This window comes from Tympanuchus pallidicinctus, unplaced genomic scaffold (genome assembly GCF_026119805.1).
Source record: "Tympanuchus pallidicinctus isolate F22 unplaced genomic scaffold, pur_lepc_1.0 scaffold63, whole genome shotgun sequence".
NCBI classification, from domain to species: Eukaryota; Metazoa; Chordata; class Aves; order Galliformes; family Phasianidae; genus Tympanuchus; species Tympanuchus pallidicinctus.
Genome location: NW_026294784.1, coordinates 82,133 through 103,285, shown reverse-complemented (window position 1 = coordinate 103,285; position 21,153 = coordinate 82,133). Strand labels below are relative to the sequence as shown.

Genomic DNA, 21,153 nt, shown 5'->3' with positions numbered 1-21,153 from the left:
GGATGGGATGGGATGGGATGGGGTGGGGTGGGGTGGGGTGGGATGGGATGGGATGGGATGGGGTGGGGTGAGATGGGATGGGATGGGATGGGATGGGATGGGATGGGATGGGATGGGGTGGGGTGGGGTGGGGTGGGATGGGATGAGGTGGGATGGGATGATGAGGTCCTTTGGTAGAGGCACAGTGTGTGGGTGAGGGATGGGGGGCAGTGGGCAGCTCGAGGTTGGGGGTATTGCTGGGTAAGGCTCCTGGGGCAGCTGGCACCTCTGTGGGCTCTGTGTGTCATCGGTGTGCAATGTGAGCAGCAGTGGTGGAAGGAGAGGAAGTGGAAGAAAGGAAGGAGAGGAGATGGGAGCAGCAGGGATGGAAGCAGCAGCCTTCCCAGGCCAGGTGATGAATGCCCTCGCTGGAGAGCAAAGGGAACTGAGAGCGGAGGCAGCACTGTGGAACATTCGTGGCTGGCCATTCCCACGATGGGGCTGTGAGCACCAGCAGGTCCCAGCAGTGATGCTGTGTGCTTTGCCCCCCCCGCCAATGCTGCTCCACCTCCAGCCCCATTCTTGCAGTTAATCAATTTACACACTGAAAATCCTCTTAGTGCCAGCAGCCCGCCTGGCATTTTCCGGGACATAAAAGTAATCGGGATTTCTGTGCGCTCTGGGGGCTCAGGGCCGGGCACGTGGGGCTGCACGGTGTTCTGTGCTGAGCCCCTCTCTGCTCTCCTCTCTCTGCAGTGAGGAGCCATGCCTGTGAACCCGACCAGTTTGGCAAACCGGGGGGCTGCTCTGATATCTGCCTGCTGGGGAACAGCCATAAGAGCCGCACGTGCCGCTGCCGCTCCGGGTTCAGCCTGGGCAGCGATGGGAAGTCCTGCAAAAGTGAGTGCTGCACCTGTGCTGCTCCAGGGGGCACGCAGCCCTCCTTCCCCCCCTCACATGCAGCCCAAATTCCCATCCGGTGCTGGAGCTGCCCTGTTGTCCCCACAGAGCCTGAGCATGAGCTGTTCCTGGTGTACGGCAAAGGGCGTCCCGGCATCATCCGTGGGATGGACATGGGGGCCAAAGTGCCGGACGAGCACATGATCCCCATTGAGAACCTGATGAACCCACGCGCTCTGGATTTCCACGCTGAGACCGGCTTCATCTATTTTGCTGACACCACCAGCTACCTGATCGGGAGGCAGAAGATCGATGGCACGGAGAGGGAGACCATCCTGAAGGACGGTGTGCTGCCGTGGGGACGGATGGTGCCACGAGCACCGCAGGGCCGGCACTGCTCCTCATCCTCACGCTGCTTCCTAACGCTGCTTTTCCCCATAGGAATCCACAACGTGGAAGGGATTGCCGTGGATTGGATGGGGAACAACCTGTACTGGACCGACGACGGCCCCAAAAAGACCATCAGCGTGGCACGGCTGGAGAAGGCGGCTCAGACACGCAAGACGTTGATCGAGGGGAAGATGACACATCCACGAGCCATCGTGGTGGATCCTCTGAATGGGTGGGCGCAGGGCGGGGCCTGGGGGGTCCTCATGGCTGTGTGTGGGGTGTGCATGGGATGGGTATGGGGTGCGTATGGTGTGCGTGGGATGGGTATGGGGTGTGTGTGGGCTGTGTGTGGGATGTGCATGGGATGCATTTGGGATTTTGAGGTGCTGTTTGCCTGGGGTGGGTCTGTGTGTGATGGCAGCATTGGCTGCAGGTGGATGTATTGGACAGACTGGGAGGAGGACCCAAAGGACAGCAAGAGGGGCAAAATCGAGCGGGCCTGGATGGACGGCTCCAATCGCAACGTCTTCATCACCTCCAAAACCGTCCTGTGGCCCAACGGGCTCAGCCTGGACATCCCAGCCAAGATCCTCTACTGGGTGGATGCTTTCTACGATCGCATCGAGATGGTTTACCTCAATGGCACCGAGCGCAAGGTGGGTCAGTGCCCTTGGCTTCCCTGATGGCCTCGGGGCTGGCTCGCCTCTGCCCCCCCTCGTCCCGCCCCATGGCGCTGCCCCACGGCGTGTCTGGTAGCAGTCCTCTCCTTCCACACCTGCAGATCGTCTACGAGGGCCCGGAGCTGAACCACGCCTTTGGGCTGTGCCACTACAGCAGCTTCCTCTTCTGGACCGAGTACCGCAGCGGCAGCATCTACCGCCTGGACCAGAGCTCCAAGGCTGTCAGCCTGCTGCGCAACGAGCGCCCGCCCATCTTCGAGATCCGGATGTACGACGCTCAGCAGCAGCAAGGCGAGCGGCTGCAGGGACCCGAGGCCTGGGGTGGGGGGCCGGGAGGTCTGGAGGAGGGGCAGGCTGGGAGGCAGGGCCCTGCTGAAGAGCTGCCCACACTTGGTTATACCCTGGACACTCAGCTTTCCATCCCACATCCTTCCCACATCCTTCCCTCCTTTCCTCTCTCCTTTCTCCCTCTCCCTCCTGGTCTTACTGGCCGGTTCAGCACCTGAATCGCAGAATCACAAAACGGCTCGGGTTGGAAGGGGCCTCAAGGATCACGAAGCTCCAACCCCCCTGCTGCGTGCAGGGCCACCAACCTCCCTGTTTAATACCAGACCAGGCTGCCCAGGGCCCCATCTGACCTGGCGTCAAACACCTCCAGGGACGGGGCATCCACATCCCCTGGGAGAACCCCGGTGCCGGTGAATTGGGTTCTGCAGTCGTGTTCCAGCTGTGGGGCCCGCTGGGGATCCTGGGGAGCTGAGTCAGCAACCATCTGAGTGCTGAACCCCTTTCTGCTGCCCCTCTCTGTCCCCACAGTGGGCTCCAACAAATGCCGAGTCAACAACGGTGGCTGCAGCAGCCTTTGCTTGGCCACGCCGCGGGGCCGGCAGTGCGCCTGCGCCGAGGATCAGATCCTGGGAGCAGATTCTGTCACCTGTGAGGGTACGACTTCCCTGGGGGATGGGGGGTGTGGGGGTCTGCATCTCCATGCCGAGGTGCTGCGTCCTGCCCTGCTGTGCTCATGGCTGTGCTGTGTCTGGAAGCTGTGGGGCGGCCGTGCGGGCATTGGGACACAGGTGGTCCTCGCTGCTGTCCCCGCTGCTGTCCCCACACCTCCTGGTTACCATTCCCCCCTCTCTGCTTTTCCTTTGCAGCCAACCCCTCCTACATCCCCCCTCCTCAGTGCCAGCCCGGAGAGTTCGCCTGCAAGAACAACCGCTGCATCCAGGAGCGCTGGAAATGCGACGGGGACAACGACTGCCTGGACAACAGCGATGAGGCGCCCGAGTTGTGCCGTGCGTAACCCCTTTGTGGTGAGATGGGAGGTCTGGGGGGGGAATGGGCCGGTCCTGAGCGTGTCCCCCCTCCACAGACCAGCACACCTGCCCCTCGGACCGCTTCAAGTGCAAGAACAACCGCTGCATCCCCAACCGCTGGCTGTGCGATGGTGATAATGACTGCGGGAACAACGAGGACGAGTCCAACTCCACCTGCTCGGGTGAGGAGCTCCGTGGGGGGGAGCTTTGGGGCCTGGGGGAGGTTTGGTGCCTGGGGGGCTCCTCTCCCTGGGTGCTGCTGGCCGATGGTGCTCTATCTGTCTGTTTGTCTGTCTGACCTGCCCAGCCCGGACCTGCTCCCCCAACCAGTTCTCCTGCGCCAGCGGGCGCTGCATCCCCATCTCTTGGACGTGTGACCTGGATGATGACTGCGGTGACCGCTCGGACGAATCGGCATTGTGCGGTGAGTGGGGGTCCCTCGGGATGGGGGGGGACTGTGGCTGTGCTGACGGTGCCTCTCCCTCCTCCGCAGCCTACCCCACCTGCTTCCCCCTGACACAGTTCACGTGCAACAACGGCCGCTGCATAAACATCAACTGGCGCTGCGACAACGGTAAGGGGCTGGAAGGGGCAAGCAGGGATGGTGAGATCAGACTTGGAGCTCGCATCTGTCTGCAGGGCACTCCTGCTGAGCACCAGAGAAGTGCAGGGAGGAGGTGTTGGCTGAGCTGCAGCGCTGAGACCCGCATTGCCTTGGCTGCGTGGGGCTGCAGGAGCAGCCTGGCAGCGCGCATTTCAGCGCTGTTTGCAAGGTGCCAAAACTCTGGGAAGGCAGCGAAGGGCTCAGCTCTGTGGTCAGGGCTGGGGAGAAGGGTTTGCCCCCAGGCCGCCTTCCTTCCCCACAGGTTCATTTCCTCTTCCTACCAGCTCTGCGTTGTTAGGGTTAATTAGTGGCTTCAGAGCAGGTGAGGCGTGCGCTGAGCCGCAGAGCGCGCTTGGTGTGCGCAGGGGATGAGCAGAGAGCTGTGGGGTGAAAGCTGCTCCGTGGAGCCCCCCAACCTCCCTGGGTCAGCCCCCCCTGGAGCTGCTCCGCTGAGGGGCTGTGCGTTTCCTGTCCTCCCACCCAGGTGCAGCCAAGGGCAGGGGACTGCACTGACAGCAGGACCCCCCCGGCCGCAACAAATCCACTGCTTCTGACCTCCCCTCCCTCAGCTCAGTGTGTCTGTGTGTCCCTGTCGGTGTGTCCATCCTTGTGCTGCTCTCTGTGCGTGTGCCGTGGCGTTGTGTTTGTCATTGTGCCCACCCTCCTGTCTTGGTTGGTTCTGTGTTTCAGAAAAAGATTGTGGGGATGGCTCTGACGAAAAGAACTGTCCAAAACCTACCGGTTAGTGCATAGATCAACATGCACCGGCCCCTCCCCTGGCCCCCACACAACCCCCAAATCCTGCCCCCAAACCCGGAGTGCCGCAGCCCCCTCAGGCCGGCTCTCTCCAGATGCTGCAGCAGTGGCTCTCACAGCTTGGTGCAGTGCTCCCCATATGCAGTCTGTGGGGAAGCTCAGGCTGTAGGGTCAGGGAGGGTCTCCCGTGCTGCAGAAGTGAGGGCATAGCTCCCAAGGCTGCCCACCCCCTTCATGCTGAGGATCCCCATACAGGGGAGGCAGAGAGACTCAGCAGACATCAGCAGAGCAGAGCTGTGCAGCGCTGCCAGCGAGCCTAGCAGCCATGTTACCGAGTGCAGGGTGAGGTGGCGGGGCGCTCTGCCAGTACCACGGCATCATCAGAATCAAATCCCCATCACCTGGTGGCAGCTGAGGCTCCTTCCAGCTGGCATCCCCCCATGGCTGTGCTGTGTCCCCACGGCTGCACCTCGTGCTCACCACGCTGCCCCCCATGTTCCATTGGTGCTGGGTGCCCCCCAGCTCCCCCATCCCCAGCTCCCCCCCAGGTCCATGGCTGATCTATGCAGTTTCTGTGTTTCGTTTCCTACCGGTGCTGTGGCTGCGCCTGGTGAGCATGTTGGGGGGTTGGGAGGGGACCAGAGGACGGGTGGGAGCCGTGGGGCTCTCCATGCACCCTGTAGGGCCACCCCTGCAGGGGTCCCTTTGCCAGCACCAGAGGGGCTGCCACCACCCTGTGTCCATCCATCCGTCTGTCTGTCTGTCCATCTGTCTGTCTGTGTGCTCTGCCCAAACCCCGCTGTTCCCACTTCTTCCCCCAACCCCCCTCTGTCCCACTGCCTCTGCCCAGCCCTCCTCAGCTCTGGGTGCTCTCTGAGTACTTTACTCTGCTTTTTGCCCCCCCAGACAATGACTGCGGGGATAACAGCGACGAGGCGGGCTGCAGCCACTCCTGCTCCAGCAATCAGTTCAAATGCAACAGCGGGCGCTGCATCCCCGTGCATTGGACCTGTGATGGGGACAACGACTGCGGGGATTACAGCGATGAGACTCATGCCAACTGCACCAACCAGGGTGAGCCCAGGGCTGGCCAAGCCGATTGCTGCTCCTGAATCCCTGCTCTGGGGGTGGGGGCAATGGGCGATGGGTGGTAGAAATGAGGAGGTGGGCACAGCCGGGCAGAGAGATGGGCGCAGAGGAACAGTCTCACCCTGTGGGCTCCGCTGCCCTCGTGCAGGGAATCCTGCAGCCTCTGCCTCCCTCCAGGTGCCCCCGTAGCTCCCATCCTCTCTGGCCCCACTGCTGCCCCTCTCCAACCTCCCAGCCCCGGGTGCAGGTGCTGAGCTGCGTGCCCCCCCTGCAGCCACGCGCCCACCTGGGGGCTGCCACACCGACGAGTTCCAGTGCCGCCTGGATGGGCTCTGCATACCCATGCGCTGGCGCTGCGACGGTGACACCGACTGCATGGACTCCAGCGACGAGAAAAACTGCGAGGGGGTGACCCACGTCTGCGACCCCAATGTCAAATTTGGCTGCAAGGACTCGGGTGAGAGTGGGTCAGAGGGGAACCTCAGCGCCACGTCCCACTGGGGTCACCCTGGGCTCGATGTGGGGGGCGCAGTGAGTGCCGTCCCTGGGTCTGATCCCTCCTTCCTCCCTCCTGCAGCGCGTTGCATCAGTAAAGCGTGGGTCTGTGATGGGGACAGCGACTGCGAGGACAACTCGGACGAGGAGAACTGCGAGTCACTGGTGTGCAAACCGCCCTCGCACACCTGTGCCAACAACACCTCCATCTGCCTCCCCCCAGAGAAGCTCTGCGATGGGTCCGACGATTGCGGGGACGGCTCCGATGAGGGCGAGCTGTGCGGTGAGCTGGGTGCTGGGAGCGGGGGGACCTGGCTGCGTGCAGGGGTGGAGGTGACGTGCACAGGGATGAAGCTGACCTGCGCATCCCGTCCCCTCCCCGCAGATCAGTGCTCTCTGAACAATGGTGGCTGCAGCCACAACTGCACCGTGGCCCCTGGGGAGGGGATCGTGTGCTCCTGCCCCCTGGGCATGGAGCTGGGAGCGGACAACAAGACCTGCCAGATCCAGAGCTACTGCGCCAAGCACCTCAAGTGCAGCCAGAAGTGCGAGCAGGACAAGTACAATGTCAAGTGCTCGTGCTATGAGGGCTGGATGCTGGAGCCCGATGGCGAGAGCTGTCGCAGCCTCGGTGGGTGCCAGGGGTGGTGTGAGGGTCTCGCGGCTTTGCCTCCTCTGGGTGGCGTCGATCCTGCAGCACCGAGCAGGACCTGGGGGGATGGAAGGGCTCTGAGGCTTTGGGCTCCTGCTTTGTGCAGAGAGTCTACTGGCTGCTGTGGGACAGGGGGGACGTGAGGCAGAGCTGCCTCCCACTGAGGTCTGCCGGTCCCTCTGCTGTGTCCCCGTTCCCTTCTGAGCTCTCCCTGTGTCCCCAGACCCTTTCAAACCGTTCATCATCTTCTCCAACCGCCACGAGATCCGTCGTATCGATCTGCACCGCGGCGATTACAGCGTCCTGGTGCCCGGGCTGCGCAACACCATCGCCTTGGACTTCCACCTCAACCAGAGCTCTCTGTACTGGACTGATGTGGTGGAGGACAAGATCTACAGGGGCAAACTGCTGGAGAATGGGGGTGTGTAGTCCCGGGGTGCTGCAGGGGTCAGGGTAGGGCCCTGGGAAGGAAGGGCTCTGGTGCAGCGCCACAGCTCTGGTGATGATCCCCTTCTGGTCTCCAAAGCTGCTCGTTACGTAGGAGTTAATTAGTGTTCCCAGTGCTTTCCTAATAGTAGTTGCAGCCCAGCCTGGGGCCCCAACTCGGTTGTGCTTTCCGATGCCTGCAGTGCTGCAGAGGGGCAGGAAGGACCGCAGATGTGGGGCCGCATCCACTGGGGTTCAGGGCCAGCTGTAGGAGGGCGTAAATCTCAGATGCGTCCCCACTACATGCCCCCATTGAGCCGGGGGGACCCATTCAGGATGAGGGCTGCATGGGTGCAGGGGGGGGCAGCCGGCCTCAGCCCCACTGCTCTGCACCCCACAGCTCTGACCAGCTTCGAGGTGGTGATCCAGTACGGATTGGCCACCCCAGAGGGCCTGGCGGTGGATTGGATCGCCGGCAACATCTACTGGGTAGAGAGCAACCTGGACCAGATCGAGGTGGCCAAGCTGGACGGCACCATGCGCACAACGCTGCTGGCAGGGGACATCGAGCACCCGCGGGCCATCGCCCTGGACCCCCGCTATGGGTGAGAGCAGCTCACCCTCCTTTGGACTGCGGGGGGAACGCGGTGCTGCTGCATCCCCACTAAGTGCTGCCCCGCTGTTCCCATAGGATCCTTTTCTGGACAGATTGGGATGCCAGCCTGCCCCGTATCGAGGCCGCCTCCATGAGCGGTGCGGGCCGACGCACCATCCACAAGGAGACGGGCTCTGGGGGGTGGCCCAACGGGCTCACCGTGGACTACCTGGAGAAGCGCATCCTCTGGATTGATGCCAGGTAGGTTCGGGTCCCCCCCCGCCCTGCAGCCCCCGCTGGGCGATTCCCATCCCCACCCCCCGACGTCTGCTGCGCTGTTCTGCCATTCGTCTGCTTGGCTTGCAGCCTTTGCTCTGTATGGGGTGTTGGTGTCTGTGATGCATTCCAGCCTTTGCTTTGGGTTTTCTCTGCATTGGGGGCTGCGGTGTGCAATGCAGTTCAGCGCCGTGCGGGGCGGTGGCCGCTCACACCCTGGGCTGCTGCTGTTGCACTGAATCCCGTTCTGTGCTCTCACCGCTTGTCCCCATCTGTCGGGCGCAGGTCGGATGCCATCTACTCAGCCCTGTACGATGGCACAGGGCACATCGAGGTGCTGCGGGGCCACGAGTACCTGTCGCACCCCTTTGCTGTCACCCTCTATGGGGGGGAGGTGTACTGGACCGACTGGCGCACCAACACCTTGGCCAAGGCCAATAAATGGACGGGGCACAATGTGACAGTGGTGCAGAGGACCAACACGCAGCCCTTCGACCTGCAGGTGTACCACCCCTCCCGGCAGCCCCTGGGTGAGCCTCGGTGGGGTGGGGGGCACACTGGGATAGGGGTCCTTGTATGTGTGTGACGGCCCGTCCTCTCCACAGCGCCCAACCCCTGCGAAGCCAATGGAGGCAAGGGGCCGTGCTCCCACCTCTGCCTCATCAACTACAACCGCACTCTGTCCTGTGCCTGCCCCCACCTCATGAAGCTGGACAAGGACAACACCACGTGTTACGGTGCGGCCGCGGGCGCTGGGATGCACTCAGCCCCCCCCCAGGGCTGAGGTCCCACCAAATTCCCTCTTCCCGCAGAGTTCAAGAAGTTCCTGCTGTACGCACGGCAGATGGAGATCCGCGGCGTGGACATCGACAACCCCTACTACAACTACATCATCTCCTTCACCGTCCCTGACATCGACAACGTCACCGTGGTGGATTACGACGCTGTGGAGCAGCGCATCTATTGGTCCGACGTGCGCACGCAGACCATCAAAAGAGCCTTCATCAATGGCACCGGCGTGGAGACCGTTGTGTCTGCGGGTGGGCGCGGAGGAGCTCTGCCTGCGGGGCAGCCCGTCGCTCCTGCACGGCCCGTGGAACCAGCTGACCTCTGTCCCTCCCTGTTGCTTTTCAGACCTGCCGAACGCTCATGGCCTCTCTGTGGATTGGGTTTCCAGAAACCTCTTCTGGACCAGCTATGACACCAACAAGAAGCAGATCAACGTGGCGCGGCTGGATGGCTCCTTCAAGAACGCCGTGATCCAGGGGTTGGATAAACCCCACTGCCTGGTGGTGCACCCCCTCCATGGGTACGTGTGGGGTCTGGGAGCATCAGAGTGCCACCGTGGGCACACGTGAGAGCGCAGCTGACGCAGCACACGTGTGGTGCAGGGAACAGGTTGTGCACCACGTGTGTCAGCGCATGTGGGAGGTGTGAGAGGGGGAGATGGGTGCGGGTGGTGCTTGCAGGGTGTGCAAGAAGGAGCAGGCTGCGTTCTGGTGCGTGCAAGCACGGAGCGTGCGTGAGGAGCAGGGTGCCAATGTGCGTGTCCCAGGAGTGTGTGCACAAAGCTGCAGCAGCGTGCATGGCGGTTTGCAGGGATGGACTGCAGACGTGACCCAGCTCCATCCCCAGGGATGGAGCTGTCAGCCTGCACCTGTAGGTACTGGGTGTAAGGGTGCTGAGTTGGGTGCTGGGCTCTAGGCTGGGTGCTGGGTGCCAGGCTCTGGGCTGACACACACAGGCGTTGGGCCATCTCTGTGGGGCTCAGCCCCCCTCCCAGCTCACCATTCCCTCACTGCAGGAAGCTCTACTGGACGGATGGGGACAACATCAGCGTGGCCAACATGGATGGCAGCAACCGCACGCTTCTCTTCACCAACCAGAAGGGCCCTGTTGGTATGGGTGTCCCCCTACATCGCCCCAACCTGGGGGCTCCCATCTTCTCCGCCAGCACCGCCCTCCCCTCCCGATGATGTCAATCCTTTTGACACCGCTGCTTCCTCATCCCCAGGTCTGGCCATCGACTACCCTGAGAGCAAACTGTACTGGATCAGCTCCGGCAATGGCACCATCAACAGATGCAACCTGGATGGCAGCGACTTGGAAGTGATTGTGGCAGTGAAGAGTCAGCTGAGCAAGGCGACCGCGCTGGCCATCATGGGTGAGAGCTGTGGGATGGGCTGCAGGGTCCTGGCCTTCCTCCTGGCCTTCTGCTGCTCCCTGAGAGTGGGCGCAGCCCCTTCCCTCCACGCCGTCGCCTTAAAGCTGCTTGGAGCCGTGGCTCTGCTGCGGGGGGAGGAGGGGATGGGGAAAGCTGCTGCATGCTCCTGACCCTGCACGCAGGGGACAAGCTGTGGTGGGCTGACCAGGCCTCGGAGAGGATGGGGACCTGCAACAAGAAGGACGGGACAGAGGTGACGGTGCTGCGTAACAGCACCACGTTGGTGATGCACATGAAGGTGTACGATGAGAGCATCCAGCAGGGTGAGCGGCCGGTGGGGGCTGCATGAAGCGGGGGGTCCTCGGGGGGCACCCACCCTGCATCGCTCCTCACCCTTCACCTCCCCATCCAGCCGGGATAAACCCCTGCAGCGTGAACAACGGCGACTGCTCGCAGCTGTGCCTGCCCACCTCGGAGACCTCGCGTTCCTGTATGTGCACTGCTGGCTACAGCCTGAAGAGCGGGCAGCAGTCCTGTGAAGGTCAGTGCTGCTGTGCCCATGTCTGTGGGGCAGCCCTGGGGCTCAGTGCCGCATGGAAGGGGCGATGGAAAGCGTGGTGTTGTGTTGGCTTTGCTCCCTGAGGCGCTGAAGTTGCTGTGCGGTCCCAGCCCTGCAGCTGTGAGTGGTCCCCCCAGCTGCTCCCAAAGCGCTACCTCGTTTGCCACTGTCATCCTTGGAGAAAAGAGAGCCCTCCCCCATGGTGCTCAGTGCCAGCGCCGCTCAAAGGCTGTTTGTGTGCGCAGTGTTCTGTCCTTTTGGCTGGCGCTGGCGGAGTTACGGCACCATCTGGGTCAGGGCAGGGATGGAATAACAACACTGCCCTGCCGTGATGCAGCGCTCTGTGCCAGCACTCAGCTGGAGGTGGCAGCCAGGAGGGGGCTGGCTGTGTCTGTCTGTCTGTCTGTCCTGGACCCACAATGCAGTCAGTGCCCCATAAGGAGCTCTGGGGGTCAGCACTGCTGTGTGAGGCCCTGAGCTGGGGGTGCAGTGCAGACCTCTCTGGGTGCAGCCCTGGTCACAGAGCGAAGCCAGGAAGGGCTCTGTTGCCGTTCTCTGCTGCTGCCCCATGGTCAGAGGCCTCATCCCATCCCATCCCCAGCTATGTCGATTCTCAGTTTAGAGTGTCTCCTTCCCTTCCTTTACTCACAGCAATCCCATCCAGGTTGTGTGAGGGCAGCTTTTCCTCTCTGCGTTCACCCACTCAGTCTGTGATCAGGCAGGGGTGTGAGCAAAGCAGAGGCATGAAGGACATCCCCCTGTTGGTGGGTGTCTGTCGGTGGGATGTGCCCAGCGCTGCCCTCAGCATCCCCATGTGCTGCAGGCGTCGGCTCCTTCCTCCTCTACTCTGTCCATGAGGGGATCCGTGGCATTCCTCTGGACCCCAATGACAAATCAGACGCCCTCGTTCCGGTGTCGGGGACCTCGCTGGCCGTGGGGATCGACTTCCACGCAGGTGAGGTGTGGGCTGTGCTGTGGGGCTCTGGATTGGGGAGGTCGGTGCAGCTGCTGTCCGATCGCACCCCCGGCTCCCATGGCGGTTGCTGACGTGAGCCCGCTGCCTGCAGAGAACGACACCATCTATTGGGTGGACATGGGGCTGAGCACCATCAGCCGTGCCAAGAGGGATCAGACGTGGCGTGAGGATGTGGTCACCAACGGCATCGGGCGCGTGGAGGGCATCGCCGTGGATTGGATCGCGGGTGAGTGGGGTCTGCGTTGAGGGGGGGTACTGTGGGGCAGTGGGGGGTGGGTGGGCGCTCACAGATCCTCTGTGCAGGAAACATCTACTGGACAGATCAGGGCTTTGATGTCATCGAGGTGGCCAGGCTGAACGGATCCTTCCGCTACGTGGTCATCTCCCAGGGGTTGGACAAACCGCGGGCCATCACCGTGCACCCAGAGAAGGGGTGAGGAAATGCACGCTGTCAGTGGCCCGGGGGTGGGGGGAGCTGCTGCCTGGGAGATGGATTGTGGTCGGAGGGTGCTGCCAAAGGGCCCTGCGGTCACACTGCTGTGTCCCTGCAGGTATCTGTTCTGGACGGAGTGGGGGCAGTACCCCCGCATCGAGCGCTCGCGTCTGGATGGGACCGAGCGGATGGTGCTGGTGAATGTCAGCATCAGCTGGCCCAATGGGATATCTGTCGACTACGAGGTGTGTGTGGGGAGGAGAGGAGCATGCGTGGAGGGTCTGGTGCCTGTGGTGCTGGGCGCTGTGGGACCACTCGGACCCTTCTCCATCCACCCATCAGCCCACGGCTGTGCTTTGAGCCTTGAGATGGTTTGGAGGTGTGGGGCTGCCTTGGGGCTGGCCCCGTCTGCGCTCTATCATGGGATGGTTTCTCCTCTCCTCAGGATGGGAAGCTGTACTGGTGTGACGCACGGACAGACAAGATTGAGCGGATAGATCTGGAGACGGGCGAGAATCGTGAGGTGGTGCTGGCCAGCAACAACATGGACATGTTCTCCGTGTCAGTCTTTGAGGACTACATCTACTGGAGCGACAGGTGGGCTCCCCACAGCCAGCACTGCTGGGGAGGCTGGTGGGGATGGGCTCAGAGCAGAAGATCCTGCTGGGGCCGAGCCACACTATGACCGGTTCCCGTTGTAGGACCCATGCAAATGGCTCCATTAAGAGAGGCAGCAAAGACAACGCAACCGAGTCGGTGTCCCTGCGGACGGGCATCGGCGTGCAGCTCAAGGACATCAAAGTCTTCAACCGCGCACGGCAGAAGGGTCCGTCGGGGCTGGGTGCCCATGGGGCCAGGCGCGGGGTGGGGGGGGCACGGTCGGGTTGCTGCGCCTTCAGGGCAGAGATCTGAGCTCCTGTATCCACCCAGGCACCAACGTCTGCGCTCAGAACAACGGTGGCTGCCAGCAGCTGTGCCTGTTCCGTGGCGGGGGGCAGCGGACGTGCGCCTGCGCCCACGGGATGCTGGCTGAGGACGGCGTCAGCTGCCGCGACTACGATGGCTACCTGCTGTACTCGGAGCGCACCATCCTCAAGAGCATCCACCTGTCGGATGAGAACAACCTCAACGCTCCCATCAAACCCTTCGAGGATGCTGAGCACATGAAGAACGTCATCGCTTTGGCCTTCGATTACCGCTACGGCTCCAAAGGCAGCAACCGCATCTTCTACAGCGACATCCACTTCGGTAACATCCAGCAGATCAACGACGACGGCACAGGACGCAAAACCATTGTTGAGAGTGAGTGTCCCTGGGGGCTCAGACCCCACTCTTCTCAGCCCCCCTTCCTCCCGAGCTGCCACATGTGTTGCCTGAGTTTCCCTTTCCCTGGTTCACATTGGAGTTGGCCTTGGTGATCTCTGCGGGTCCCTCCCAGCACTGGATGTTCTGTGACTCTTTGGTGTTTGGAGTGACGCTCGCTGAGCTCAGCTGGGAATTCTCAGCCTCCTCTGTGGCAGAGGCCTTGGATGTCAGGAGCAGTCGCAGTGCTCCCTCTGGCACAGAAAGCTCATCACGAGGCTCAGCCGTGCACGTGGGTGTGCTTTGCTCCAGAAACACGCTGCAGCAGATTTGGGATCTGCTCTGTTTGCACTTCATGGCCAGGCAGAGCCGTGGGGGCTGAGCAGACCTTACCCAGCCCAGCCCTCACCTCCAGCCCTCGCTTTGCACTCGCTCGGTTTCCTTGGCTCCCACAGCTGTAGGGAGGGCTGCGGCTGTTGCTCTGCATCACCAGGGAGAACCTCCAGCGAGGGTTATAAACGCTCTCACTAATGAGCGTATTTACATTTGGCACTCGAGGTGGCTTTTATTACTGAGACCAGGAGAGCAGGTTCCATCTCTCACTGCTACTTCATTAAAGATTTTGTTGATCATTAATGGGGAGGAGGGCTGGGTGTGCAGCTCAGGTTCCTGGCTGAGAAGCTGGAAGGAAGGATTTCCATGCTTTGTCCCCAGTGTGTCCCCTCAGACTCAGTTCTCCCATCCCTCAGAGCAGACCCCCCGTAAGCTTTGGACCCAAAAGTGCTCACCCCTTGCCATCCTCTCCCTGCAGACGTGGGCTCGGTGGAGGGCTTGGCGTACCACCGTGGCTGGGACACGCTGTACTGGACGAGCTACACCACCTCCACCATCACCAGGCACACTGTGGACCAGAGCCGCCTGGGGGCCTTCGAGAGGGAAACAGTGATCACCATGTCGGGGGACGACCACCCTCGTGCCTTCGTGCTCGACGAGTGCCAGAAGTGAGTGGAGGAGGGGTGCGTTGGGCCAACACATTGATGACAGGGAGATGGGGATCACAATGGCACCTTCCTCTTCCCCTTCCCCTTCCCTTTCCGCTTCCCCTTCCCCTTCCCTTTCCGCTTCCCCTTCCCCTTCCCCTTTCCCTTCCCCTTCCCCTTCCCCTTCCCCTTCCCCTTCCCCTTCCCCTTCCCCTTCCCCTTCCCCTTCCCCTTCCCCTTCCCATTCCCCTTCCCCTTCCTCTTCCCCTTCCTCTTCCCCTTTCCCTTCCCCTTCCCCTTCCCCTTCCTTTCCTTCCTTCCCTTCTCTTCCAGCCTGATGTTCTGGACCAACTGGAATGAGCAGCACCCCAGCATCATGCGTGCCACCCTGTCTGGTGCCAATGTCCTCATCATCATCGACCAGGACATCCGCACACCCAACGGGTTGGCCATCGACCACAAGGCTGAGAAGATCTATTTCTCCGATGCCACGCTGGACAAGATTGAGCGCTGTGAATATGATGGGACCCATCGCCATGTGAGTGGGGGGGGGGGGAAGAGTGGTTGTGTGTGGGCAGGCAGATGGGGCAGGCTGTGTTTGTTTGGGGCAGGCTGTGTTTGAGGCTGTCCCACAGCCAGGATGGTTCGTGTTTACGGCTCGCCAATGTCCTGCAGGTGATCCTGAAATCAGAGCCTGTCCACCCCTTTGGCCTGGCTGTTTATGGTGATTACATCTTCTGGACGGATTGGGTGCGCCGTGCCGTGCAGAGAGCCAACAAATATGTGGGCACCGACATGAAGCTGCTGCGTGTTGACATCCCCCAGCAGCCCATGGGCATCATTGCTGTGGCCAACGACACTGACAGCTGTAAGGATGCCCTGCAGAGAATGTCCAACCGTCCTTCCTTCCTGCCCTGAGGTTGTTCCTTGGGGACATCCCAATCTCCTGGGGACACTCAAGCTCTGTGCAGGCTGAAGAGAGAGAATTCACCCCATTTGTGTTCCTGCTGAGCTCTGGGGAGGATGGACACCCCCAACCCCACGCATCCCCTCACTGAAGTGCCTGGGGAGGATGCCGTGCCACCCCCACCAGAGGACGCAGGAAAAGAGCTGCTGAGTGTGCCTGCTCTGTCTCTCCTAGGTGAGCTGTCCCTGTGCAGGGTGAATAACGGCGGCTGCCAGGACCTGTGCCTGCTCACCCCCAAAGGACACGTCAACTGCTCGTGCCGTGGCGAGCGCGTGCTGCAGGAGGATTTAACTTGCAAAGGTGGAGGGGAGGTGGAAGCTGACAGCCGGCAGGAGGGGATGGGGTGGAGGAGAAGGGGCTCCTCTCCTCCCGGCTGCACTGACCCTCCTTGCGCCCCTCTCAGCTCTGAACTCCACCTGCAACGTGCACGATGAGTTCGAGTGTGGCAACGGCGACTGCATCGACTTCAGCCGGACGTGCGACGGCGTGGTGCACTGCAAGGACAAGTCGGATGAGAAGCAGTCCTACTGCAGTAAGGTTCCTCCTCTTGCTGCTTCGCTCATCCCACGCGTGCACCCTGCTCAGCTGGCGGGGCTCCTGGCTGCTGGCTGCCAGCTCACGTCCCTCTGCTGCTCTGCATCCCTCTTTGCCCCAGAGCTGGGACAAAGCGGCTGGGCTGTGAGGTCTGCAGAGCTGCCCTAATTCTGGAGAATGGGACGCCCTGAGCTTTCCCGTTTGGGTCTGCAGCACCCTTGCTCTGCAGCAGCCCTTGCTTTGCAGCTGGGGACGATCTCTGCTGCAAAAAGCCAAGCTTAAATCCAGGAATCCATTTCCTTACTCTGCTTGTGCAGTTTCTCCTCTGTTGAAGGGTCCCATGTCGCTGGCAAACCCCCAACACTGACAGCCCCGCTCTCTCGCAGGCAGCCGCAAATGCAAGAAGGGTTTCCTGCACTGCATGAACGGGCGCTGCATCGCCAGCCGCTTCTGGTGCAACGGCGTGGACGACTGCGGGGACAACTCGGACGAAGTGCCGTGCAACAGTAAGGGATGGCTGCCCGCCAGGGTGCTGTCAGCTGCCTGGGATGGGGACAGAGGCGTTGGGAAGGGGTTACCTTCAGCTCGACAGGAGGGCTGAGCGGAGAGTCAAGGTCTAAATTGGTTGTGCTGCTGTCAAACACAGAGCGGGGAGGGAGAGCTCTGCAGGCACCGTAGCAGCACTCAGAGCTGCCTGAAAGTCAGGGCTGGGGGAGCACGGGGTGATGGCGGCATGCAGTGTGACCACGGTGGGTGGGTGTGGAGGAGCAGCAGGGCGGCCGTGGGTGCCGGGACCCCCACCCAACCTCACCAACCTCATTGCAGAAACCAGCTGCGCTGCCACCGAGTTCCGCTGCCGCGATGGGAGCTGCATTGGGAACTCAAGCCGTTGCAATCAGTTCATCGACTGCGAGGATGCTTCGGATGAAATGAACTGCAGTGAGTGCCCTGCATGAGTCCCGCGTCCCCACCGCCCCCAAGCGCTGTGTGCCAGAGCTGCGGCCATCAGCTTACGCCGTGCCTCCCCACAGCCGCCACTGACTGCAGCAGTTACTTCAAGCTGGGAGTGAAGGGCACCACGTTCCAGAAGTGCGAGCACACGTCCCTGTGCTACGCGCCCAGCTGGGTGTGCGACGGGGCCAATGACTGTGGAGATTACTCAGACGAGCGCAACTGCCCCGGTGAGAGCTCCCAGCGTGGGCGTGCATCGCCGCTGAGCGCATCTTCCTTTGGAGGGGCCCATATTCGGTCAGGGGGGCCCACACTGCTGTTCTCACGGCTGTTTTCTTCCCACCCCAGGTGGGAGGAAGCCCAAATGCCCGGCCAACTACTTTGCCTGCCCCAGCGGGCGCTGCATCCCCATGACATGGACCTGCGACAAGGAGGACGATTGCGAGAATGGAGAGGATGAGACGCACTGCAGTGAGCGGCAGGGTGGGGAGAGCACGGGGCACAGTGGGGGGAGAGAGCAGAGGGGCCCTTCCTCCGAGATCCCACAGCCAGGGAGCAGCCCCCAGTGCTCTTTGTGCCCTTATTCCACAAGCCTGGACCTCTCCCTGTGAGCAGAGCAGATCTGCTTGCCCAGCACTTGTGCGTGCCCACGGTCACTTTAAGGGTGCTTGGTTGCAGCTCTTGGAGTTACTTTTTATGTTCCAACTTCCCCAATCAAACCTCATATTGAAGCCATCCCAGCTCCATACCGGGCTCCCAAATCACTCCTCCTTCCCAGCACGGTGCAGGGCTGCTGCCCCAGCCCTGAGCCCCTCCTCTCCCCTCCCAGACAAGTTCTGCTACCCTGTGCAGTTTGAATGCAACAACCACCGCTGCATCTCCAAGCTGTGGGTGTGTGACGGGGCTGATGACTGCGGGGACGGCTCTGACGAGGACAGCCGCTGCCGTGAGTGCTGCAGCCCCGCTTCTGCACCGCCGCCTCCCCGCACTTCTCTGCCCTCCTGCATTCTGCACACCCTGGAGCACGAGGGCTCCTGGCCTGGAGCGCTGCCTCTCCATGAGCGGCTCTTCCCCGATTATCCCTTCTCCAGGGCTGACCACGTGCAGCACGGGGTCCTTCCAGTGCCCGGGCACCTACGTCTGTGTGCCAGAGCGCTGGCTCTGCGATGGGGACAAGGACTGCGCCGATGGGGCCGATGAGACCCTCGCTGCTGGCTGCTGTGAGTCCCCCAGGGGGCTGGGGAGGGCGGAGTTGGAGGGAGGACATGGAGAGCAGGGACTGAGCACACCGCGTCATCCCAGTGTACAACAACACCTGCGATGAGAGGGAGTTCATGTGCGGGAACCGTCAGTGCATCCCCAAACACTTCGTCTGTGACCACGACGACGACTGCGGCGACGGCTCCGACGAATCCCCGGAGTGTGGTGGGTGCTGGGGGGGCTGGGGTGAGCGGGGGTGGGTGATTGAGCAGAGGGAGTGGCTGCAGGAGGGCACCCACCGTGCACACAGGCGCCTCTCACTGTCTGGGGAGTGCAGAGGTGCCCGCAGAGCCCTCCTTGCCTGATGGTCCCCAGGGGGCGGTGGGGGGGAGGATGGCCGCGCTGATGCTGTCTGTCACCAACAGAGTACCCCACCTGTGGCCCCCATGAATTCCGCTGTGCCAACGGCCGTTGCCTCAGCAACAGTCAGTGGGAGTGTGATGGAGAGTTTGATTGCCACGACCACTCGGATGAGGCACCCAAGAACCCACGCTGCAGCAGCCCAGGTGCCCACGGGGCCACATTTGGGTCCGAGGTGTGGGGCTGCCCCACCGCTCACACTGACAGCCGCCTCTCACTCTGCTGCAGAGAGCAAATGCAACGATTCCTTCTTCATGTGCAAAAACGGGAAGTGCATCCCAGAAGCTCTGCTATGCGACAACAACAACGACTGCACTGATGGCTCCGATGAGCTCAACTGCTTCATCAACGAGTGCCTCAACAAGAAGCTGAGCGGCTGCTCCCAGGAGTGCGAGGACCTCAAGATTGGCTACAAGGTAGGGGCCCTCTGGAGCAATGCTGCTGTGCCTCCCAGACGTCATAGCACGAGTGCCGCTCCTGCTCTGTGCTGCAGCATGCACGGTGCTCTCAGCCCATGCCCGCGTGTGCAGCTCTCCCCTCCTCCTGTCTGCATGCACCTACGTCTCCCGTGGGTGCCCGGCCGTGTCTGACATCCCCAATGCCTCCTGCAGTGCAGATGCCGTCCCGGGTTCAGGCTGAAGGACGATGGAAAGACGTGCATCGACATCGATGAGTGCTCCACCACCTACCCCTGCAGCCAGAAGTGCATCAACACCCTGGGGAGCTACAAGTGCCTGTGCATAGAGGGCTACAAGCTCAAACCCGACAACCCCACCAGCTGTAAGGCTGTCACAGGTGAGTGGTCTTTGAGGTGGGGTGCTGCTGGTGCTGCAGCCCCTGGCAGTGCTCTGTGCCTGGTGTGGGGAGGACCCACAGAGCAGGTCCTGACCCAGCTTCTGATCCCTTTGTGCAGATGAGGAGCCCTTCCTCATCTTTGCCAACCGGTACTACCTGCGGAAGCTCAACTTGGACGGCTCCAACTACACTCTGCTCAAGCAGGTGGGGGGCAGGAGGGCAGCACCGGCCTGTGGGGTGCAGTCTGCAGCTGGGGGGGTGGGTCCAGCATGCACAAAACCTGCCGGCATGAGGGTCTGGGCTCCTGGCTTCCCACAGGCAATGGGCTCCATGCACATGAGCTCTCACTACGACAGTGCAGGAGGTACTGTGCAAACAGCTCTTGTGTGGGGACCTTGACAGGTCAGGGTCTGCACAGCAGTTGTGGGTGCTTTTCACTTCTTCGCTGCCGGGACTGGAGGGGCTGCTGGGGGCTCATGAAACCCCCCTGACCCTACACCAGCAGGTGAAACTGTTCGGCTGCTTCCTTCTTCCTCCCAGGGCCTGAACAATGCCGTGGCTCTGGATTTTGACTACCGGGAGCAAATGATCTATTGGACAGATGTCACCACGCAGGGCAGCATGATCCGCCGCATGCACATCAATGGCAGCAACGTCCAGGTGGGGGTTGGGGACGGCTGCTGTGTGCAGCTGGGAGGGGCTGCTGCCTGCCTGATCCCAACGCGTTGGTTTTTCTCTCTCCAGGTTCTGCACCGCACCGGGCTCAGCAACCCCGATGGGCTGGCGGTGGACTGGGTGGGGGGCAACCTGTACTGGTGTGACAAAGGCAGGGACACCATCGAAGTGTCGAAGCTGAACGGAGCCTACCGCACCGTGTTGGTGAACTCGGGGCTGCGTGAGCCGCGGGCGCTGGTGGTGGATGTGCAGAACGGGTGAGAGCCTCTGGGATCTGCCCAGGGTGGGGGCTGGTGGTCCTCTGTTGTGCTGGGAGGGGGGGTTTTACCCCCTGGCCCCGCAGGACCCCCAGCAAGTTGTGTGTGTGCTTTGGACTGGCTCAGACCCGCTCTGCTCTACCATTTCCTTCCCAGTTACCTGTACTGGACAGACTGGGGGGACCACTCACTGATTGGGAAGATTGGCATGGATGGCACTAACCGTAGCGTCATCGTCGACACCAAGATAACATGGCCCAACGGCCTCACGCTCGACTACATCAACAGTCGCATCTATTGGGCAGATGCCCGGGAGGACTACATTGAGTTTGCCAGCCTGGACGGCTCCAACAGGCACACAGGTGAGAGCTGTGTGGCCCTTCTGGGCCTCAGCAGGGTCCTGAGGTTCTGAGCTGGAGCCTGGGTTTGGGGTGGGGTCCCCAGCTCCCAGTGCTGGCTCCCAGCAGAGCTGACCCTGCTGTCGAAGGCAGGTGGGAGGCTGCAGGCTGCCCCTTGCTGAGCTGCCCTCTCCCCCACGCAGTGCTGAGCCAGGATATCCCGCACATCTTTGCGCTCACCCTCTTTGAGGATTACATTTATTGGACCGACTGGGAGACCAAATCCATCAACCGAGCCCACAAGACCACAGGTGCCAACAAGACGCTGCTGATCAGCACTCTGCACCGCCCCATGGACATCCACATCTACCACCCGTACCGGCAGCCCGATGGTGAGCCGGGGGCTCTGAGGAGCAGCGCAGGAGGGCAGACTGGGCACACGAT

General features: G+C 61.9%; 1 protein-coding gene across 5 annotated transcripts in view; it reads left to right on the top strand.

The window, feature by feature from the left end:
- The window catches only part of LRP1 (LDL receptor related protein 1), a 57,995-nt gene that overhangs the window by 24,053 nt on the left and 12,789 nt on the right, over nt 1–21,153 (top strand). For 2 of the 5 annotated variants that reach the window (XR_008202047.1, XM_052665249.1), the window contains exons 10-62: nt 736–879; nt 988–1,224; nt 1,321–1,501; nt 1,703–1,925; nt 2,051–2,240; nt 2,766–2,891; nt 3,104–3,244; nt 3,322–3,447; nt 3,573–3,689; nt 3,759–3,839; nt 4,560–4,610; nt 5,532–5,699; nt 5,989–6,171; nt 6,292–6,492; nt 6,595–6,840; nt 7,085–7,282; nt 7,688–7,892; nt 7,979–8,143; nt 8,444–8,688; nt 8,764–8,895; nt 8,971–9,198; nt 9,293–9,467; nt 9,963–10,057; nt 10,173–10,322; nt 10,505–10,645; nt 10,735–10,863; nt 11,705–11,836; nt 11,949–12,083; nt 12,161–12,290; nt 12,409–12,535; nt 12,736–12,887; nt 12,992–13,116; nt 13,221–13,592; nt 14,404–14,593; nt 14,906–15,110; nt 15,248–15,440; nt 15,714–15,839; nt 15,943–16,071; nt 16,460–16,579; nt 16,899–17,012; nt 17,105–17,254; nt 17,373–17,507; nt 17,854–17,970; nt 18,116–18,244; nt 18,327–18,449; nt 18,650–18,790; nt 18,873–19,060; nt 19,256–19,439; nt 19,558–19,643; nt 19,980–20,099; nt 20,184–20,371; nt 20,528–20,733; nt 20,913–21,101. Coding sequence is in view for 4 of the 5 variants with exons in the window: in XM_052665249.1 (XP_052521209.1) it covers nt 736–879; nt 988–1,224; nt 1,321–1,501; nt 1,703–1,925; nt 2,051–2,240; nt 2,766–2,891; nt 3,104–3,244; nt 3,322–3,447; nt 3,573–3,689; nt 3,759–3,839; nt 4,560–4,610; nt 5,532–5,699; nt 5,989–6,171; nt 6,292–6,492; nt 6,595–6,840; nt 7,085–7,282; nt 7,688–7,892; nt 7,979–8,143; nt 8,444–8,688; nt 8,764–8,895; nt 8,971–9,198; nt 9,293–9,467; nt 9,963–10,057; nt 10,173–10,322; nt 10,505–10,645; nt 10,735–10,863; nt 11,705–11,836; nt 11,949–12,083; nt 12,161–12,290; nt 12,409–12,535; nt 12,736–12,887; nt 12,992–13,116; nt 13,221–13,592; nt 14,404–14,593; nt 14,906–15,110; nt 15,248–15,440; nt 15,714–15,839; nt 15,943–16,071; nt 16,460–16,579; nt 16,899–17,012; nt 17,105–17,254; nt 17,373–17,507; nt 17,854–17,970; nt 18,116–18,244; nt 18,327–18,449; nt 18,650–18,790; nt 18,873–19,060; nt 19,256–19,439; nt 19,558–19,643; nt 19,980–20,099; nt 20,184–20,371; nt 20,528–20,733; nt 20,913–21,101 (8,484 nt within the window). In the remaining variant the exon portion in view is untranslated. The remainder of the gene's footprint in view (nt 1–735; nt 880–987; nt 1,225–1,320; nt 1,502–1,702; nt 1,926–2,050; nt 2,241–2,765; nt 2,892–3,103; nt 3,245–3,321; nt 3,448–3,572; nt 3,690–3,758; nt 3,840–4,559; nt 4,611–5,531; nt 5,700–5,988; nt 6,172–6,291; nt 6,493–6,594; nt 6,841–7,084; nt 7,283–7,687; nt 7,893–7,978; nt 8,144–8,443; nt 8,689–8,763; nt 8,896–8,970; nt 9,199–9,292; nt 9,468–9,962; nt 10,058–10,172; nt 10,323–10,504; nt 10,646–10,734; nt 10,864–11,704; nt 11,837–11,948; nt 12,084–12,160; nt 12,291–12,408; nt 12,536–12,735; nt 12,888–12,991; nt 13,117–13,220; nt 13,593–14,403; nt 14,594–14,905; nt 15,111–15,247; nt 15,441–15,713; nt 15,840–15,942; nt 16,072–16,459; nt 16,580–16,898; nt 17,013–17,104; nt 17,255–17,372; nt 17,508–17,853; nt 17,971–18,115; nt 18,245–18,326; nt 18,450–18,649; nt 18,791–18,872; nt 19,061–19,255; nt 19,440–19,557; nt 19,644–19,979; nt 20,100–20,183; nt 20,372–20,527; nt 20,734–20,912; nt 21,102–21,153) is intronic. The other 3 variants (XM_052665250.1, XM_052665252.1, XM_052665251.1) reach the window with 3 other exon arrangements.